The sequence below is a fragment of the Prunus avium genome, chromosome 7 (assembly GCF_965620075.1).
Source record: "Prunus avium chromosome 7, drPruAviu1.hap1.1, whole genome shotgun sequence".
NCBI lineage: Eukaryota > Viridiplantae > Streptophyta > Magnoliopsida > Rosales > Rosaceae > Prunus > Prunus avium.
In genome coordinates, this window is record NC_142290.1 from 6,745,167 (window position 1) to 6,764,243 (window position 19,077).

Here is a 19,077-nt window from a genome sequence, read left to right on the forward strand (position 1 = left end):
ATAATTTCCATATACCTGCATTTCTTTGATAGTGCCAGAATAATGAGGTTTCAATATGAGTGGTGATTTCCCCACTCCAATTTTATCCACTTACACTCCATTTTATAACTAAAAAAGGAGTGTAAGTGGATAAAATTGGAGTGGGGAAATCATTACCCTTCAATATATCTGAGGAGTTTTACTCTTTGGTTTCTGGAATAGTATGACAAGAAAATGGAAACAAGAACAAAACAGAGAAATGCATCATATATTTACTTTATTTTAATATAAAACTCATTATATAAATAAATTTGTGCAAACCTTACAGAAAAAAAGAAGAAAACGTTAGACAATTGGCAACTACAAAATGTTTTAGCAGAAGGGGCTTGAAAGTTCAAGTGGTTTAGAGTATTTACCCTTGCCTAAAAAAAAATTAAAAAAAAAGGTTTTAGCAGAGTGCACGTGGAACAGCAAGCAACTAGATGAACAAGTGAGAGTGGTAATTGGGTTCTTAAGTTCCGAGGTAGGTAGAACCAAAACGTGTAGATAGCTACTGTATTCTTGCTCCGTGCATTAAGTATAAGTTAGCTTATTGATATTTGTTGTGGTCAGATAAGCTGGGTGAGAGGAGAGCAGGAGATCAATGAAAAGCCAACAGCACAAGGAGAAGAAGATGAAGATACTTTGCCTCCATGGATTTAGAACCAGTGGGAGCTTTCTGCAAAAGCAAATTAGCAAATGGGATGCTTCTATCTTCTCTCAGTTTGACTTGGTATGTACGCATAAATTATAACATAATTCTATAGCTCATGCTTTGCTTTAATAAAATATCATGTGGTGATTAATGATTATATTGTGCAGTTCTTTGTTTACAATTTTATCATTTGTTTTGTTTATGAATGAAAAATATTAAGAAAAAAGCGACAAAGTTTACTACCTGCATGTTTACTGTTTTTATCTCACCACGACTAATCAATCATAGAGATTGTGCATGGAAATGTTTTATTGGGATATACAATAGTATTTTTCTGAACATGATTTTCCTATCATGTTCTAAATATCAATAATTTTTTATTGAGTAAACTGTCATTTTGCCCCCTGAACTGTCACCCATTGAGACTTAACGACCCAAATTATTTTTCCGGAAAACTAAAGATACGAACTATATAGAAATAGCCAATCTTCCCCTTTACCTGTTTCCAACATTATTTTTCTTTTTCGTGGTAATTTAGTAGATATTTGACAATATAATCAAATCACTTCTGGTATTTTAACAGGATTTTCCAGATGGTATATTTCCTGCTGGAGGAAAATCCGATATAGAAGGCATCTTCCCACCACCTTACTACGAGTGGTTTCAATTTGACAATGTAAAACCTTTTTGACATAGAAGCCAATCTGGTCCTCATAACTTGTACTCTAACTCTCATATTGCTTGCTCCTCATGCTTTTAGTTGTTCTTTCTGTCCATCAAAATTAAATCCTTTCATTACCAAGTTTCTGGATATATCTTATGCTTTTACTGATATTGACTATAATTAATGAATCTGTTATTTATGATGTTGTGGATCAGGACTACACAGAGTACACAAACTTGGAAGAATGCATCACTTATTTATGTGACTACATAACAAGCAAAGGTCCTTTTGATGGTTTGCTTGGTTTTTCTCAGGTATGCCTCCATGTTTCTGTAAGACTTTTATGATCTCACCCTTCAGGGTATATTTTTTATTTTTTATTTTGGAAGAAATTAGGTTTTCAAATTGCTTGAAACTCTTGTCAAGAGCTATAAAAATACTTGGACTTTGATAGCTTATTTCACCCTTTGCTGTGAAAGCATGCTCTGTTGTCCTAAAGAGATATCATTATCTTCCAACCCTGACTAGAAATCTATTGAATCTCATAAATCATGGGAAATAAGTTATGAACCATATGATGCAAAGTAATGACTGCCTCTGTAGCTGCAAAAACCAGCTGTTTGAAAATTATAAGAGAATTTCCTACTGAAATTTAGATGGGAATCTTGGTTATGTTTTGGGGACACTTGAGGTGTTTTGCCTTTGTTTGGCATCAAAATTTAGGGAACATGTTGGAACAATAAACACCATTAAAAATATCAAAAATTTATGTTTTCATTAGCAGAGCACTACACATTAGCCTATGTTAATGGTTACACAGACATTACTAATTCAAAGTCTCAAAATATTTAACAGGGTGCAACACTATCAGGACTCTTGTTGGGCTACCAAGCTCAGGTATATAAGTCCTCTCTCTCTCTCTCTCTCTAATTGACTCAAGATATATAATTTGGAACTACAAAATTTGGGAATGCAGGGAAAGCTGTTGAAGGAGCATCCACCTTTCAAGTTTTTTATATCTATATCAGGAGCAAAATTCAGAGATCCAAAAATACGTGACATTGCATACAAAGACACTATCAAGGCCAAATCTGTCCACTTCATAGGAGCTAAAGATTGGTTGAAACTACCTTCTGAGGATCTTGCTGCCGAATTCGACAACCCGCTCATCATCAGGCACCCACAGGGGCATATGATCCCAAGGCTAGGTTGGTCTAATTTACTCTCTCTCACTCTGAGCCATACATACACAAGCACACATGTATGCAAAAATTATGCACATGCATGTATGCACACATGGTCTTAACTAGTTTTCGGAGTTCATAAACAGATGAAGCAGCCACTGAGCAGTTACGTGGTTGGACTGCAGCTATCATCCAATGCAATGGTACTATTTCAGATGGTAAGCATGAACTGGAGAACGGAGATGCCAACGAAAAACATGGCACAGATCTCATTCAACGCGATAACGCTAAGTTAGACAGTAAGCATGAACTGGAGAATGTAGAAGCCAAACAAAAACACAATGCCACAGATCTCATTCAATGCGATAACGCTAAGTTAGATGGCAAGCATGAACTGGAGAATGGAGAAGCGAAAGAAAACTTTGGTGCAGATCCAGTAGTTGCAGCAATGAAGAACCAAAGCCAAGAGACAAGAACTGCAGGTGAAATAAAAACAAATGAGAGGGAAGTGTAGGTTGTGGTGGCAATCCGAGCACGAAGAAAATAAAGATGTTTGTTCCTTAACCCGTTCATTTGAATGTATGATCCTCATTGACAAGTTGCCTGTGGAGGTAATTTATCCGTAGTCAGTATATTATGTGTGTTTCTTTTTTCGAGTCACATGGAGTTGCACCTTCTATGGAATGGAAATCTGTATTGTTAATGTAATATAATTGTCTCTCTTATTTGCTTTGTGTGAAACGCCAAGGGCTGGAGATTTCAAATTTCCGGGATCTCTCTCTCTCTCTCTCTAAGGGCTGAATGAAAAATGTTTTGGGAGAGAATGACCAGCTTTTGGTAGGAAGGGGAAGCACTGATGAATTACTTTGTTTTTTTGTCTTTATTTTTGTCCTTTTCTTTTAGGACCTTTTATATTGACAGTGGCGATAACATACTAAACTCACACACACTACATGGATGCTAGGACTTGAACACAAGACCTTTCCTGATGGAGCAATTGCTCCAAATCACTACACTAGTGGAGTTCTTTGTGCTGATGATTACTTTAGCAGCTAGTTCCAATGCTTTCCCTATAATCTTTCTATTTTGTAGGATATTGGTGGGATATAGTCCTCATTCAATTCTATTTATGAGTCATGGATGCATACCCTTTGAACCAACCTTTCAATTATTAACGTCCACTTGCACACTCTTATAGGGTGAAAGCAATGTTTTCCATTGTGAGATTCACTATTATACTCAATATAAGAGCCTAAATTAAAAAAAAAAAAAAAACCCTATATGAAATGGATTTAGAAACACACCCAAAGTCCATTTACAACATAACAAAAAGGCTTTTAACTTCTTTTAAATTACAAAACTGCCATTGATTTCTTAAAACAAACTCAACCCTAAAATCTCATAAAAAAGCCCAAAACACTCAATAGGGCATCAAAATAATTTAATAATCAAAATTAAATTCAATAAGGCCAGCTGTAATTTTTTGGGTGTTTTTTGGGTTTGTTTATAGAAATTAAATGATGTAGGATTTATTTATAGTTTTAGTGCTAAGAATTGGTATATGACTAAATATCTCAAGAATTTATAATAAATTTGAGTTCAATTTCCTTGTTACAATTTTTCTTCTGCCCACCTGTTACCCATCTAACCTTTTGACATATGTCCTTCCACTTAACCCCAAGTTAACAATGTTAACTTTTAATTAAAAAAACTAATAATTGAAGGAAGAAAACCCAACAACGAAGAAGTTCCTCTGCTCCTTAGCCAATTGCCACCCAGTCGGAACGTCCTGAGCCCTGAGACGAAGGCAGCAACCATGTTGATGACTTAGTGGGTGCGTTAGGGTTTAGAAATCAGATTTGAGTTTTTCTTAGATTGGAGATGCCTCTGAGATCTTGAAATCACAGTAAGCGGTGAAAAGTATAGGTGTCTTAGGTTTGCAAATGCAAAGAAATGAACCATTAGAAAAAGGAAGCTGAAAAGAGAAGCTAACTACTGGCTTGATTATGCTTGATTTTCTACTTGCTTGGCTATTTTGCAAATTTCATTCTTTGTATGATGCTCCAATTCTATATATCCAGACATCTTATTGCCACAAACAAAACCCAATAGCGAACTCCCACCCACCTCCAACCCTAAGCAACCCCAAACCAGCCATCCACCAAAACTCCCACCTAGGGATGGCAATGGGTCGAATCGGGGATGGGTATGTCATTCTCATCCTCATCCCCGTTAAACATTTTTCCCCCATCCCCGCATTCATACCCGTAATATTCTAAGTAGGGATTCCCCATCACTGCCTTCATTGGGGAACGGGTTATTACTGAAATCTCTTTAATAATATATATATATAATAAATAAATAGAGAAGATTTCCTATTATTACATTTACAGAGAGCCCTATGTTGGCTGATTTGATTTTCTATTACTCTATATTCGCACAGTTGAAGTTGAAGAGATTTCCTATTATAATAATAATATAATAATAGGAAATCTCTTTAATAATATATTTATATAATATATATATTCTTAACGGGGCGGGTTCGGGTTGGGGATTAAAATATCATCCCCGCCCCTCCCTGATCACCATACCCGATAATTTCCCCATACCCGTCCCCATACTCGTTTTTTGTCCTTCATACCCGACCCATTAGGGCGGGGAAAATTGCCATCCCTACTCCCACCCTCCCCACCCGGCCGGCGACAACTCCTTCTCCTTCTCACCGTTGACAAAGCCTCCTTTTCTCTTTTCTCTATGTCTGTTTTCATACTTCTGTCCTCAATCTACCTCTCTCCTTCAAAGAATAAGCCAGATGAGCAGGGGAAGAAGATAGATCTGGATCCAAAATAAAGGGGGAGAAGAGAGAAAAGATGCTTTTTTCGCTGTTGGGGTTTTCACCCTTCAATTATTAGCTTTTTATTTTTTTAATTTAATTAAAAGTTAACACTATTAACTTGGGGTTAAGTGGAAGGACATGTGTCAAAAAGTTAGATAGGTACAGAAAAATGGTAATAGAAAAATTGTACTCAATAAATTTGGTTGTTCCTTTTCAAATTAATATTTTCTTACTTAAATCAGGAAGTAGAATTTAGTACAAAATCCAAGGAAAATGAGAAATTGGTAACTTTATCCATTTAATAGAACTTCCAAGCTTGTTCCAACCAAACAATGCAACATAAAGTCTAAATTTTTTTCCACTTTCTTGCCATGAACTTCTCAAATAAATAGAGAGAAGACCCATTAGTTGCACCAAACCAAAAAAAAAAACATAAAACATATGAAACTTGAAACACACATTAATGACCCCATGAGAAGCATTTTCCCAGAAGAGGGAAACCAAATAGACTAAGAACAAAACACAGGGGAAGAAGAATAAAAACTGAGTTTTTTGGCTGCAGAAGACAGAAAAGTGCAATACCAATAAAAACCCCCTGAAAGTCGTAGACATGTGACACAGGTCGGAGGAAGGTCAGGGAAGGGGGAGAGATAGAGAGTGAGGGAGGGAGAGAGAAGAGAGAAGGGTCGTGGGGGTGGAAAGAAAGAAAACAAAAAGGGAAGAGGGAAAGGAGGAAAGAGGGGAAGATGGGTTGTGGGCCCTTTTTCAAGTAAAAGTTAATTATCATATAAAAGTTAACTAAGGTTAACAATGGGACAGGTGTCACCTTTTAAGGGTGCTGGTGAGCATACACCTTTGGTTAATGTGGTGAGGAAAAATGCTCCCCAATTTTATAAGTAAAACCCAATAACTAGGATCCAACTAAGCAAGTTACCTAATCAGACTTAATGTTTCAAATTTAATATATTTTGGATCCCTAAAATAGCCCCACGTAATGTGTTGTCTTATATCTTTATTGTCTCCATTTATTGTGTTGTTTGGATGTATTTCTATTTAAGTTTGATGGTTTTGTTAAATGATAGGTATTGGGGTACCCCAGCAAATGTCAATAAATAATGGTGATTGTTGCCATTGTTTTTTGTAGTTATTATTTTAAATTTGGGCTTTATGAAGGGTTATGATTTAATACTTTCTCAAGGGTAATAGTAACCAAAATACTTATTATTTAACAAAACCATCAAACTTAAATAGAAATACATCCAAACAACACATTGTCCATGAAACTTGGTTTTTAGAGAATACTAGATGATGTAGAACACATGGCCAAGTTGATCGAGGAACAGCTGGGGCACGCCGCACGTCGCACGTCGCCATGGCAGCAAAGCCCAATCTCTGCAAGTATTGTCCCCGAGCTCAGAATCGGGCCCAGGACCTATCGTTTCGAAGAGAACAGCGTGATAAGTGCAAGGCTGTGATGTATGAGCTATTTTAGCCAAATTCTATTGTTATTTGGACTTTTCAGCATTTAAAGTTTTTAGAATATTTTGGGAAACTTTTATTATTTTCCTTTTTGTTTTCTAATTAGCTTTCCTAGCAATCTAGGGTTTCTCATTAACTTTCCAAGAAAGTCTAGGGTTTCTCTTGCATAAAAAGAATGTGTTGGAGCATTGTAATAACCCAATTCTAAATTATTATTTAATTATTAAATTATTCTAGTACAAGACAATTTTACCCCGAGAATATTTTAATGGGTTTAAAAGTTGACTTTTTGTTTGGAGAAGAATTTGGAGATTTTAGTAATACCGTTGCATAGAGCACGTCAAGATGAGTCTGTAGACACGTGGGCTCCAATCGGAGTTATAACGAAGAAGTTATGATATACGGAAGCCTAGTGGCATAATTGTAAATATTTTGAAGTCAGTTTTTTTTAAAAACCCAGATTTTTCTTCTCTCTCTCTTTCTCTCCCTCCCGTTGTGAAACACCCCCCCCAAAAGTTTTGGCAGCTAGGGTTTTTGGGTCGCCACCGCTTCATCCGGCCACCAATCGAGGTGGCACCTATCCGAAAAGAACTAGCACACTTCCCTCTTCCAGCCCCACCCCATTCCCGCTGCCATCGCCGTCGTATTTCGCCGGAAAAAGACCAAAATTAACCAATTTTTCTTGAAATTTTTCAAAGCTCGTTCCGGGGATTCCGACCACCAAATTTGTCGATCCAGGTATGCTTTCTCATCCTTTCAACGTGACTTAGCTGGTGGTTGGGCTGGTTATGATCGATTTTTGCGTTTGGAACTCGTTTTATCGCTTAAAGTTTCAGCCGGTTTTCGGCTCGAGTTTTGGAAAAGTTTCGGCCACTTTTTGGCCATGGTCCAAGAATAAAAGTTGCTCCACTCGTTGTTCTGATCATGTAGGTATAGGTCTTGACCGGCGGTTTGGAAATTTTTCGATCGTCGGAATTACTATGGACACAGTCCTAAAATGATCCCCATGTTGTCCCGAGCACGACGGTATGTTCGGATTTGAATTTGGTTATCGTTTGACTATCGATCGGATATCGCATATTGGTCATTATTCGGGTTTGATATGTTCGGACCGTTGGATCGACTCCATTTTCATATATGTTGATCTAGGCATCTCTAGGATCGTGTAGAAATTCACGGACTGTGAATCAAAGTCCCAGATGCTCCGATGCTCCGATTCAATGACTTAAAGGTTGCGTTAATCGATAACTGTCCGATCATGCGATCGTGAGCGATCCGACATTTCGTTTTCGGACCAAACTTGAAGGACATGTTTAGTAAACTTGGTTGAACCCGTAGGAACTCTTGGATCGGAAATTGGAGGTCGTGGGCCCTGCGGGCCCGATTGACCAAGTTTGGGTAGTTTGACCCCTTGGTTGACTGTGTGTCTTCTGAGATAGTTCCACCCTTTGAGGAGTACCGGAAAGACCTCATAAACAAGTCTTGACTGTTATTTGAGTTATTATGATTATGTTGGAATTATGAGATTGTTTTATAGTATCTTATAGAATTCTTTGATATTATTTTGATAAGTGAAGTTATGGAATAAATGAGCATTGAATACTTGTTTGGTGGGTTGTGAAGGGGAGCCGTGAGTCTCAGCTATAATTATTAGGGTTTGAGTGGACATTTGTTTTTAAGTGTACTTCACTCTTTTAATATGGAATTTCTTGCATAAGTGAGTTTTGATTAAAAATTGGTTTAATTTGGGTTAATAAAGATATGAGATCACTAAGGGTTAATATTTTTACATTATTTACTATTATTATTATGATTATTATTAAAGTATATGATTGAGTGATATTGGATTATTTAAATGTAGTTGAGAACTGATTTTTTAGAAAGTTGATAAAAGATTTGGAAAATGGATTTGTGGAATAAGGGAAAGTTTATGATAAGTTTCGGAATATGGTTTTCAAACCCACCACATGAGTACACCCCCCCCCCCCCCCCCCAAGTTGCCTTCAAAACAATTTTGTCATTTATGACAACGCCCCATGAGTTTCGGGGACGCTTGAACCGTGTGGTGCGAGGATATGTGTTATCGGGCTGACTACATGTCCCCCGAGTTCTGCGAGGATGTGCGTTCTCGGGCTGACTACGTGTCCCCTGAGTTCTGTGAGGAATGCGGCTCATGTTGACTTTGTGTTTCCGAGGCCTGCGAGGATGTGTTGCTTATATGACACTTGGAATTGACGGAATATTAGTGGAATTGACCGATCATGAATGGGGGTACGCCCAGGTGGAGAGTATTTGAGTTTTGAAATGTTTTAAACTAAAATTGATGATTTTATTTTGGTACTTATTGGTGAAGGTTTTAATATATGTTTTCAACTTATGAGACAAGGATTGAGAGTTTTCTAAGTTTTAAGGATTTTATATAATTCACAATTATTTTCTTAAGTGATGAATTTGTTTTTACCTGTGAAAGAGGGAAACATATTTTAGTTAAATTGTTGATATTGTCATTAAGGTTTCACGTGGTCAATGCTATTTTAATAATTTTATCATTTTCCTACTTATAAGTTAATTATATATATATTATTTATTTATTGGGGGTGGATTTGTAGCACTATATTTTTTACACAAGTTTTGACACCATTTTTAGGCCATTAGATTACTCAACTTTTAATGGTTAAGATTAAACCTGACATCACAAAACAATATTTTTTTTCTTTAATTAATATTTATACATAGGGATTAAAATTCTGATATTAATTAAGAATTCATTCTCTCTCATCTCATTAATTATCTTTAATTCATTCATTCTCTCTCTTTCTTGGTAATCTCTCCTCTTTCTCACGCACACCTACCTCTTGGTAATCTCTTTCTCTCTCTCTCTCTCTCTCTCTCTCCTCTCTCTCTCTACATAGATGATTTAGAAGATATGTTGAATGAAGCTATGCACAATCAGCTTTCCATTGGAGGTGGCCAAGAAACGGCTGATGGTTGGACAATGACGAAAAGGAAAAAACCCCACACAGAACCTGATCAAAATGGAGATAGAAAGAATGATCAGAAAAACAAAGTATAGGAAGAGAGAGAGAGATTGCAGAAGAATCGGTGGAGAGAGTAATATTTGGTGGGATTTTATTATTAATGTGTTTGTATTTTTAATCAAAGGAGGTCAGAGGATGCCAACTTGTTCTTTTTTGGGTTTCTGAGAACCTTATTTTTTTACGATTGGGTGGGGTGGGCTAGCGATTGACGGGGTCAAAGAGAGAGCGGCTATGCTGGGGATAAATCTGGGTTATACGATGGCTTTGTAGGTGTCGACTGGCCCTAGGTTGTGCAGTGGAGTTGCCGGAGAGGAAGGGGAGAGAGAGAGTTCCTGTGATTTGTGATTTAGGTAGGATAGGGGTTGGAGTGGTGGTGGTGGTGAGGGTGGCTTTGGAGATGAGAAGGGGACGGGAGAGTGAGGAAGAAGAAAGAATGAGGGTGGCTTTGGAGATGAGAAGGGGACGGGAGAGTGAGAAAGAAGAAAGAATGAATGAATTAAAGATAATTAATGAGATGAGAGAGAATGAATTCTTAATTAATATTAGAATTTTAATCTCCATGTATAAATATTAATTAAAGAAAAAAATATTATTTTGTCATGTTAGGTTTAATCACAACCATTAAAAGTAGAGTAATCTAATGGCCCAAAAATTGTGTCAAAAATATGGTGCCACGGATCCGCCCCCTTATTTATTTATTTATTTATGCACATGTGAGAGGAGTGGAAGATTGTTCTGAAATCAATAGCCGTTACTTGAGTTTCAGCGGATTAATTTGAATTACTTATGAAGGTTTCTCGATTTTATTTGATTAAGTTACCTATGTTTACTTATAATTTATATAGAAAGAACTACGTATGGCTTGATCCTTTAGTAAGGGTACGTAGGCAGTCTAGAGTTACTAGGTGTAGCCACAAGATCAAGTGTTGAAAATTTGTTCAGTTAAGTTATATTGGAACTTGATAATGTATTCATGTTGTTCTAAGAGTTGAGACCAGTTTTAGATGGCAGAATGATTTATTTGGTATAAAGTGGCCTAGGGCCATTCAAAGTTATTTGCCTGATGCATGCTAAATGATTGGGATTTGGTTTTCAATATTAATTGTACTTTTACAGGTGGAAAGTTTTTGGGAAACGTCCGTTTTACAGAAGAGACTCTGCAGATTTTTCAGCATAAGTCAAACCTTAAAAGAATTGTTGAGTCTTAGTTAGAAGGGCAATTTGGTCAAGTGTGCCCGGCACCTGCCAGGTGTCGGACGCGCACATGGTTCGACTTAGATTCCAAAGTGATATTTGGGTCAGGTCCTGTCAAGCGTCCTAAATTATTCAGTTTATTATCAATCAATATATTTGAGGCTTACTCAATTTCTCTAGTGGATTCCAGTTTGCTAGTGGGTTCCGGCTTGTTACTTGTAGGGTTATCGTTTGATCTGCCTATTCCTTTATATCTCGTTGCATCACTAGATCTCAAAAATTAGGAGTTAATATTACATTTAACCATCTTTGCTTTGTGCAAAGCATTAACACATTCCCAAAATTGGCCAAACATCTCCTCCAACTGACCCACCAAATTATTCTAAATGACTAGATTATTCGACCCACCAAAATACGTTCAAAAATAGGTGCTAGGGTAGTCAAACTCCTCAGTGGCAAGTCTTGTCGTTTGTTTATGGTACAACAAATATATTGAAACCAAGTCACAAAATCATTCATTCTCTTCATAATTTTCTAATCGATTCCTTTTTGGTGTGCGATTATAGGTTCTAATTAGCGAGGCAGTGGGTATGAATGATTCACTCTGAATCAAGTGCGAATTGTATCCCTTCATACAATTCTCCCTATTGGCCAAGGCTAATTATAATTAGTCCTTACAGGGCTTCCACAAGTCATGAGTGACACCTAGCAGTATGTCATGGCTACCCAAGCTAAAAAGAATTCATTTAGAGAACCTAGTCAGTTTGTGATTACAATGCAATTCGATCATTCTCTAAGTCAATACTCTATGTCATATTCTCGAGATATGGTAAACTTGTGTCAAAATCCCTAATATGACATCTCTAGATTATATGATTCAATTTGATGAAATTGCAAAAATTCTTATTTCAATTTCCATCGAATACTTTGGCCAATGATTCACGAATCATATCTTTGGAGTATTCTCTCTTCTTACTAAGAGCAGAGATTCCTTGTTGTACATTCACCTGTCTCTGCGTACATGCTGAGAATCCTGAGGAACACCTTTAAGTCACATCATTTTGATACGACCATATATTGCTCTCAAAGATAAACAACATATACACAAGACAACTGTGATGTCTCAGGTCTAAGGATTAATTTGCATTATCACAACTTAGAATTTTTTGTTTGACACTTGTGAGTAAGAGTTCCATACAAGAATTCTAGAGTTGATCTCATTCAATGGACTCCATCTTCTATAAAGCACCTACACATCTGTCTCAGTGTCTCTAAACGAATGACTTGAGACTAGTCATCCTCCCAATTGAGCAGACGTAATGTGTACCAGTCTTTGTGGGTCACCATTGTCCAATTGGTGATCCTTTGACCAGGAACATTTTAGGATACAATATTTATATGCATGGAAAGGTCTCGTGCATCTAACTTCTTTAGACCACTTTCCATTTATATCTTAATCCATGGACTTGTTACTTTGTGTACATTATGTATCTAAAGTAACGTTCTTGCCTATTTACTATTATATATATATATATATATATATTATTTTCTTAGAATTATCCATTTTATATTGGCTTCTAGGGCATATATCTAACATCTACAATGGTGGAGCTATTGCCGGTGCATTTGGTGGTGCAGTTGTAGCTGATTTCTTGATCTAGGGTTTTTTTGTTTGATGTATTTATGGGCTTTATCTGTTTATGTGGCCTCAAATTGGTTAATTTTCTGTTGTGTTTCTTTTTGTTGGGCCTTTGTGCTTTATTTGTTTGTGATGATGAGTTACATTTAATTTGAACTTCTATTTTTTTATAATGTTTCCCACTCTTAATGAATAGAGTTACTTTGACAAAAAAAGAAAAAGATAGTTGATGAACTACTTTTTCATTTTCGGTTACTGTTGTTCAATTTTAAACTATAGTGCTTGCAATTTTTTCTTAGAATTATCTATATTCATTTCTTTTATTTGTCTATTGATCCCTTGCTACATGCAGCAAAATATAATTGTTAACAGTAGTTAAGACCTTGCATTTTTTTGGTTTTGGTTCTAGACCTAGACCACCAATGCTTGGAGAACTTGTATTTTGGCTTTATATGGAAAACTAGAAAAACAAGAATATTCTTCTCCAACCTATGGCGTGTAGCCTATATGCAGACATAAAATTGAAAACTAAAAAAATAAATAGAACAGAGGGACATTTTGGAAAAGGCCAAAGGAACGACAAATATTTTTAAAAGAAGCCAAAATGGACAAAAATGCCTTTATTTATTTTTGGATTTCCTAAGGAATCCTTTGTTTTTTGCTAGCCGTATGGAACCAAATGGTTTCTTCTTTTTAGATGATGCTGTATGGGGCTAAAAACTTGCTTGGATAGTTTTTGGACTGATGTTGCATCTGCTACTATGTTGCTGGGATGATCTCTCCATGTGAAAATGAAGTTGATGATGCTTGGCTTCACATGGTCTTCGTGTGTTTGCTACTATGGCTTTGTCATGCTTCCATCATGTTGTCTATATTGTGTAGCTCTTCTTTTCCTAAGCTATTCTAGTATGAGTTGTCGTTGTCTTCTGCTTTAATTTGTTCTGCTATCTAGCCATAGATTTCATCAAATACTTTTGCTCCTGTCATGCTGATCCTGAATTCATATGTGTTATCTGGTCTCCTGGATATAGACTCTAAATAAGTCTTGACAAAATTGGATTGGTGCAGGAGGTTCAAATGATCATCATTGAACAGTTGTTGCTCCGCTATAATTACTCCTCTATATTTTTGAATGTTCTGCTTGGTAGGGATTCGTGATTCTGCCGGACTGATAAGTTCATTATAAGAAATAATAATACTATGTTGTGCTCTGTCTGGGTAAATGCTATTCTCAAACCATTCTGGGTGTATGATGGTGAAATCTAATTTTACACTCTTGCATAGAGGAATATAGAAACTTAAGACTTCTTTTAATTTCGGGGAAAATGAATCTAAATGATCACTATTTTCAATATAAAGTTGACCTAAATAACCATACTCTGCTAAAAATGCTGGAGTAATTGTGATAGTTTTTTGTTTATGCTCTAAATGCAGTTCTCTATATTCAACCATGTTAATACTAGCTAAATAAATAGTATAGTGAGAATAGCTTTCGGTAATAATTTTTATACCAGGTTGTGGATTATTTTTTAAATTAAAAAGAAAAGCTTGAATATATAACTAAATAGATGTATTTTGCTCATACTTGATCGGTTCATAATTGTATATCATTTTGTACCCTTCTAGCTTATGATTTGGTTATGTTTTTGAGTTAAACTTGTGCTTTTAATCCTTTTTGTGTTTATCTTTCAGCTTTAGGTAACAATGATGGCTTTGGATAGGAAATGATGCAATCCATGCATGTTAAAGCCTGATTTGGATAAAGGGAAGAAGAGCTTAAAGACAAACTCAATTTTGGCTACAGCCCCCTGCCAGTCCAGTTTCGTAGGTTATATTGCAAGCTTTGTTTCAACAACCTACATAGCTCGAATGAGGCCACATTCTTCATGAAAGTTGTTCCAATTGGTGTGTAATGTAACATATCCAAAATTCAGCCCCATTGGATAAATCTGGAGTCCGTTACCTAGCAAACACAGAACCATGCGCAGGATGGATCTTATCAGCGCGGAAAATTAGTTAGCAATTTGTTTCGGCCTTAACTTCTTCCTCCGACCTTGGATTGGCCCAAATAACATATGTCTGGAAAGAAGACATTCTGAACTTCAATTTCGAGTGCTTAAAGTCTTAATTTGATTAAGAGAAGCCCAAGTTGTAAGCCCTTGAAGTTGCTGGTCATGCTAACCTCAGCATGTGCTGGTTGGATGCTTGGTCATGGTGAGCTAGGTATGAGCTATCATTTCTGGTTGGAAGCTTGGTCATGGTGACATGAAGATGAGCTAGGGCTGCTGGTGGGATCTATTGGTGAAGTGCATCAACCAATTCAAGATTTTCTAATACAAGTGCATCACCCAATTTAGATTTTCTAATACAAGTGCATCAACCATTTCAGATTTTATAAAACAAGTGTTGTATGCATTAGCCATATTGAATTCAGATTTTCACTTCCCCTAGGCCTATAAATAGGGAAGTTCTCTAAGCTTGGAAACACACCCCAAGGGGGGGAGCTCTCAAACACTTCTCTAGAGCTCCCTTCCCTTCTCTCCCTCAAATTCTCTTAGTTTCATTTTCTAGTTTTCAATTGTTGTAATGAAATATTTGTGCTGAAATTCTCCTTAAGTTTTTCTTAGTTCCACTTTACTTTTCATTATGTAAATTCTTTTCTTTAGTTTTTCAAGTTTGATTAGTTTCCAAGTTTCAATTATGGTTCATGTTCTTATTCATTATGCTTATAAGTTAATATGCTAGTTTGAATGATTGATCACCATTTAGGCTTGCATGTTAGCTATCTTGGTTTGAATTAAGAGTATACACCATACTTTAATTCGAATTGAACTATGAATAGGAAGAGTATGTATGGACATTCGACAACAGGGATTAGATACATGCTTGGTTTTTTAAATTGTTCTTCTATGCTTAATGGGTTCCTAATGCTTAATTTTAGGTTAGACAACAAATGATCAAATTAGGGAATTAGGAACACAAGGTTATGACCAAACACCATGGCTTAATCATACTTTAGCTAGAATCAATCCGTTAATCTAATTGAACTTGGGAACTTATCTGCTTGAGTTAGTTATTTTTTTCTTCCTTGTTTTATTTATTTCCTTTCTTTTTCATTTCTGTTTTGTGTAGGGAAACTAAATTGGATCATTCAATCACCAATCCCTGTGGAATCGACCTCGCACTTACATACGCTACACTACCGAACGGCTCGTGCACTTGCGAGTATCACAAGTTGAGGATGCAACTGAATCCATTTTGGTGCAGCTGTATCTACGCAACAATACTCTAATCTAATCATATGACTCTTAACATCTTGTGGTAAAAATCTATACCTTTCTCTAGCTAGAATTTGAAGAAAATATGAATTTTTAGTTTTTCGCTCAAGGGAAAATTCTCTATTATGCTCAAGTAAGTTGGGCTCATTAGCCTCTTTTTCTTGTATAACCATACTTAAATTTTGACATCTTAAATTAATGATTCTAAATTTTTTTTCTATTGTATCATACCCTTTCTTTTGTTCTTCATGTTTTTCCCAAAAAAAAAAAAAGTTGTTGTTTTGCTCTTTTATAATCATAATTATATGCTAAAGAACTCTTACTCAAGGGCTCTAATAAGTTTTTCATGCCCTCTTCTCATGCTTTCAATATTAGTTCTAATGTTCCAAAAGTTGTCTAAAAGAACTTTTTGTTTATCTGCTAATGATGCTTGAGAATGATGTTTTAAAGCAGAGTTTCTAACTTCTTGTACTAAAATTCCATTATAAAAACAAGTATTCACTATTGGTCTTGCTTGACTAATCATGTTTAATGGATTACCACCTTGTGATGGTGTACCACTATTTTTGTTGCCAAAGGATGATGGTCCAAAATATTGCATACCTATTAATGAATAATACGGGATAAGATATCTACTAAAGTATTATCCATACCTTTAATATGCTCAAATATCGGTCTAAATCCATTCCCTGTAATAGAATGAACAAAATTGACCCATCTTCAGGTTGCTTGTTTATTAGTAGTAATTTTATTATAGTGAGAAACAATATTCTGACAATCTGTTCTAATAGTAAATATTTCATTATGTAAAAAAAATAATGAAAATGCTTCAAGGGAGTTAATGACTCCTAAAATTTCTAAGTCAGTACCTGGAAGTCTAGCCTGTATATCATTAAATTTTCCTGATGCATATCTACAAACGTTTTCCTCAGATTTTGGTTCTTCCTTATGTTTCTTTTGATATAAAATTCATGCCCATCCTATTGATGATGCGTCCATCTCAACTATTTTGTGATTATTATCTAATGGTAATGCTAAAGGTTTAAGTTGAGTTATATCATGTTTAATGCTTTGAACAAATTTAATGTCTTCACTATTAAAATATTTTTGTCCAGTTTTACTAGTTTTACTATGCAATGCTGCAATCTTTCTTCCTAAATCAGTGATAAAACTTCTAGCATAATTTAATAAACCTAAAAATGTTTGCAATTGCTTTTTATCCTCTAGTTTATCTGGAAATTCTAGTACTTTTGTAGCTATGTGCTCTTGTAACTGTATAGTTCCTGACTTAATATACATACCTAAGAATTCTATATCTTGTTTTTCAAATTCTACTTTATTCCTACTTATGATTATACCATTATTTATAAATTCTTTCAAAATAATCTCTAAATGTTTCTATGTTCATTTTTTTTATATTAGGAACAAGTATATCATCTACATATACACTACAAAAATTGTCATACTTTCTTAAAGATTTGGTCCATCTTTCTTTGAAAGATCGATGGTGCATTTTTTAATCCAAATGACATTACAAGCCATTCAAAATGTCCTTCTAGACATGCAAATGTTGTCCATTGGATTGATTCTTCTACTAATCTAATTTGCCAAAATCCTAATTTACAATCAAATTTACTAAAGTATTGACTTTCTTGAATTTTATTCATAAGTTCATCTTTATTTGGTAGTTTATAACTATCTTCATAAGTATTATCATTTAATCTCCTATAATCATACACTATTCTAGCTTTACCTCTCTTAAGTTATGAGTGTTTTTTAACTACAAAGGCTGCTGATCTATGCCTAGATTTTGAAGGTCTAATTACTTTTAAGTTTAAAAGTTCTTTTATATGTTGTTCAAATTCTTGCTTATCTAACAAATTACAAGGCATATATGTTGTTTTAATTGTTAAGTCTGGATTAATAATGTCTAATTTTGCTAATATCTTATTCTTATTCCAATGTAATTGGGCCTATGATTCTAGTTTGTTCAGCTAATTGTAACAATTCTTCTAAATTCTTTGGTCTATCTATTTGTATAATCTCTAAAGGCTCTATTTTTTCTACAATTGGATACTCATGGTTAAATATTATATCATCATATTCTAATTATTTTGTTCATCTATCTTTTGTTCATTTATTTCTTCTAATTCTTTCATATTATAGTATTTAAAATTTTGTTCTTCTATGTTAATACTATTGTAAGACTCTAATATATTGTTTTGATCAGTTGTGGTTATACATTTTGTTTACACCCAAATTAAACAGCCAATAAGGACAAGACACGTGGAGGAAACTGGGCTTGGTCAGAGGCACCCTCGGCACCCTACCTACCGATCTCTCCATTAGGGCAACGCCCTCTCCTGGGACACGTGGCGCTCTCCCAAGCGACGCCCACAGTCCCACATCGAAATAATCAACAAAATGCACACCTCCCAAGAGCTATAAAAGGAGGCCAACTATCCCAAAATAGAGGTAATCAGAACTTACGGCATACAAGCCTATTGATCTGTCAGTTGAACTTTCTATTCCCGAACTTACTTAAGCATCGGAGAGCCTTCGGCCGGTACCACACCGGTGCCCTAGGTCTTACCGTGCGCTTGCTTTTATTGCAGATCGCACAGCCTACCGAAGCATCAAGTCTACCGAAGACACAAATTTACTAAGTTGACCCTCTAAGTCAAAGAACCACTTTTTGGCGTCAACAGTTTGGCGCCGTCTGTGGGAACTCGATAAAATCGACCCTTTATCCCGAACATATGGGGACCACTGAAAAAACTACGTTCGTACCACGAGAGGGGATGCCGTTCGGCATGTCAAGCGGGGTGAGCCCCGCGCCAGCCCCATACACACCGGCAACTAATCCCCCTGTGATCCAATCCGCCGAAAACGCGGAACTTTTAGCGCAAGTCGTGTCCCTTCGGCAGGACATGGCTAGAATGCAAGAACACAATAATCTTCTCTCGACCAGAGTGGAAGAAACGCAACTGCTGTTAAACCAGCAGCAAACGCAGAACATGCCGACAGACCGATCGTCCGAAAGCCTGCAGACTCCTCGTCGGCAGAAGAAGGGCAAGAAGGTGGCAAAGGCA

At 36.0% G+C, this 19,077-nt stretch overlaps 1 protein-coding gene across 4 annotated transcripts; it reads left to right on the top strand.

The window, feature by feature from the left end:
• Nucleotides 1–91: 91 nt before the first annotated feature.
• On the top strand, nucleotides 92–3,262 carry LOC110761410 (uncharacterized). Of its 4 annotated transcripts, none has more exons than XM_021963877.2 (7): nucleotides 92–502; nucleotides 592–751; nucleotides 1,257–1,349; nucleotides 1,553–1,651; nucleotides 2,193–2,234; nucleotides 2,314–2,545; nucleotides 2,668–3,262. In XM_021963877.2, the coding sequence occupies exons 2-7, from the start codon at nucleotides 623–625 to the stop codon at nucleotides 3,033–3,035; spliced, it is 963 nt and encodes a 320-aa protein (XP_021819569.1). In that variant the 5' UTR covers nucleotides 92–502; nucleotides 592–622; the 3' UTR covers nucleotides 3,036–3,262. The 4 variants fall into 4 exon arrangements, with proteins under 4 accessions (XP_021819569.1, XP_088100368.1, XP_088100367.1 ...); XM_088244242.1 differs by having other exon boundaries at nucleotides 2,707–3,262; XM_088244241.1 differs by having other exon boundaries at nucleotides 92–751.
• Nucleotides 3,263–19,077: the final 15,815 nt, after the last annotated feature.

Excerpts from the sequence above, each read along its gene's own strand:
- LOC110761410 (XM_088244241.1), top strand. The coding sequence starts at position 623 with ATGAAAAGCCAACAGCACAAGGAGAAGAAGATGAAGATACTTTGCCTC. Across the intron at positions 752-1,256 it reads TCTTCTCTCAGTTTGACTTG|GATTTTCCAGATGGTATATT; the intron begins GTATGTACGCAT and ends GTATTTTAACAG. Across the intron at positions 2,546-2,667 it reads GCATATGATCCCAAGGCTAG|ATGAAGCAGCCACTGAGCAG; the intron begins GTTGGTCTAATT and ends GTTCATAAACAG.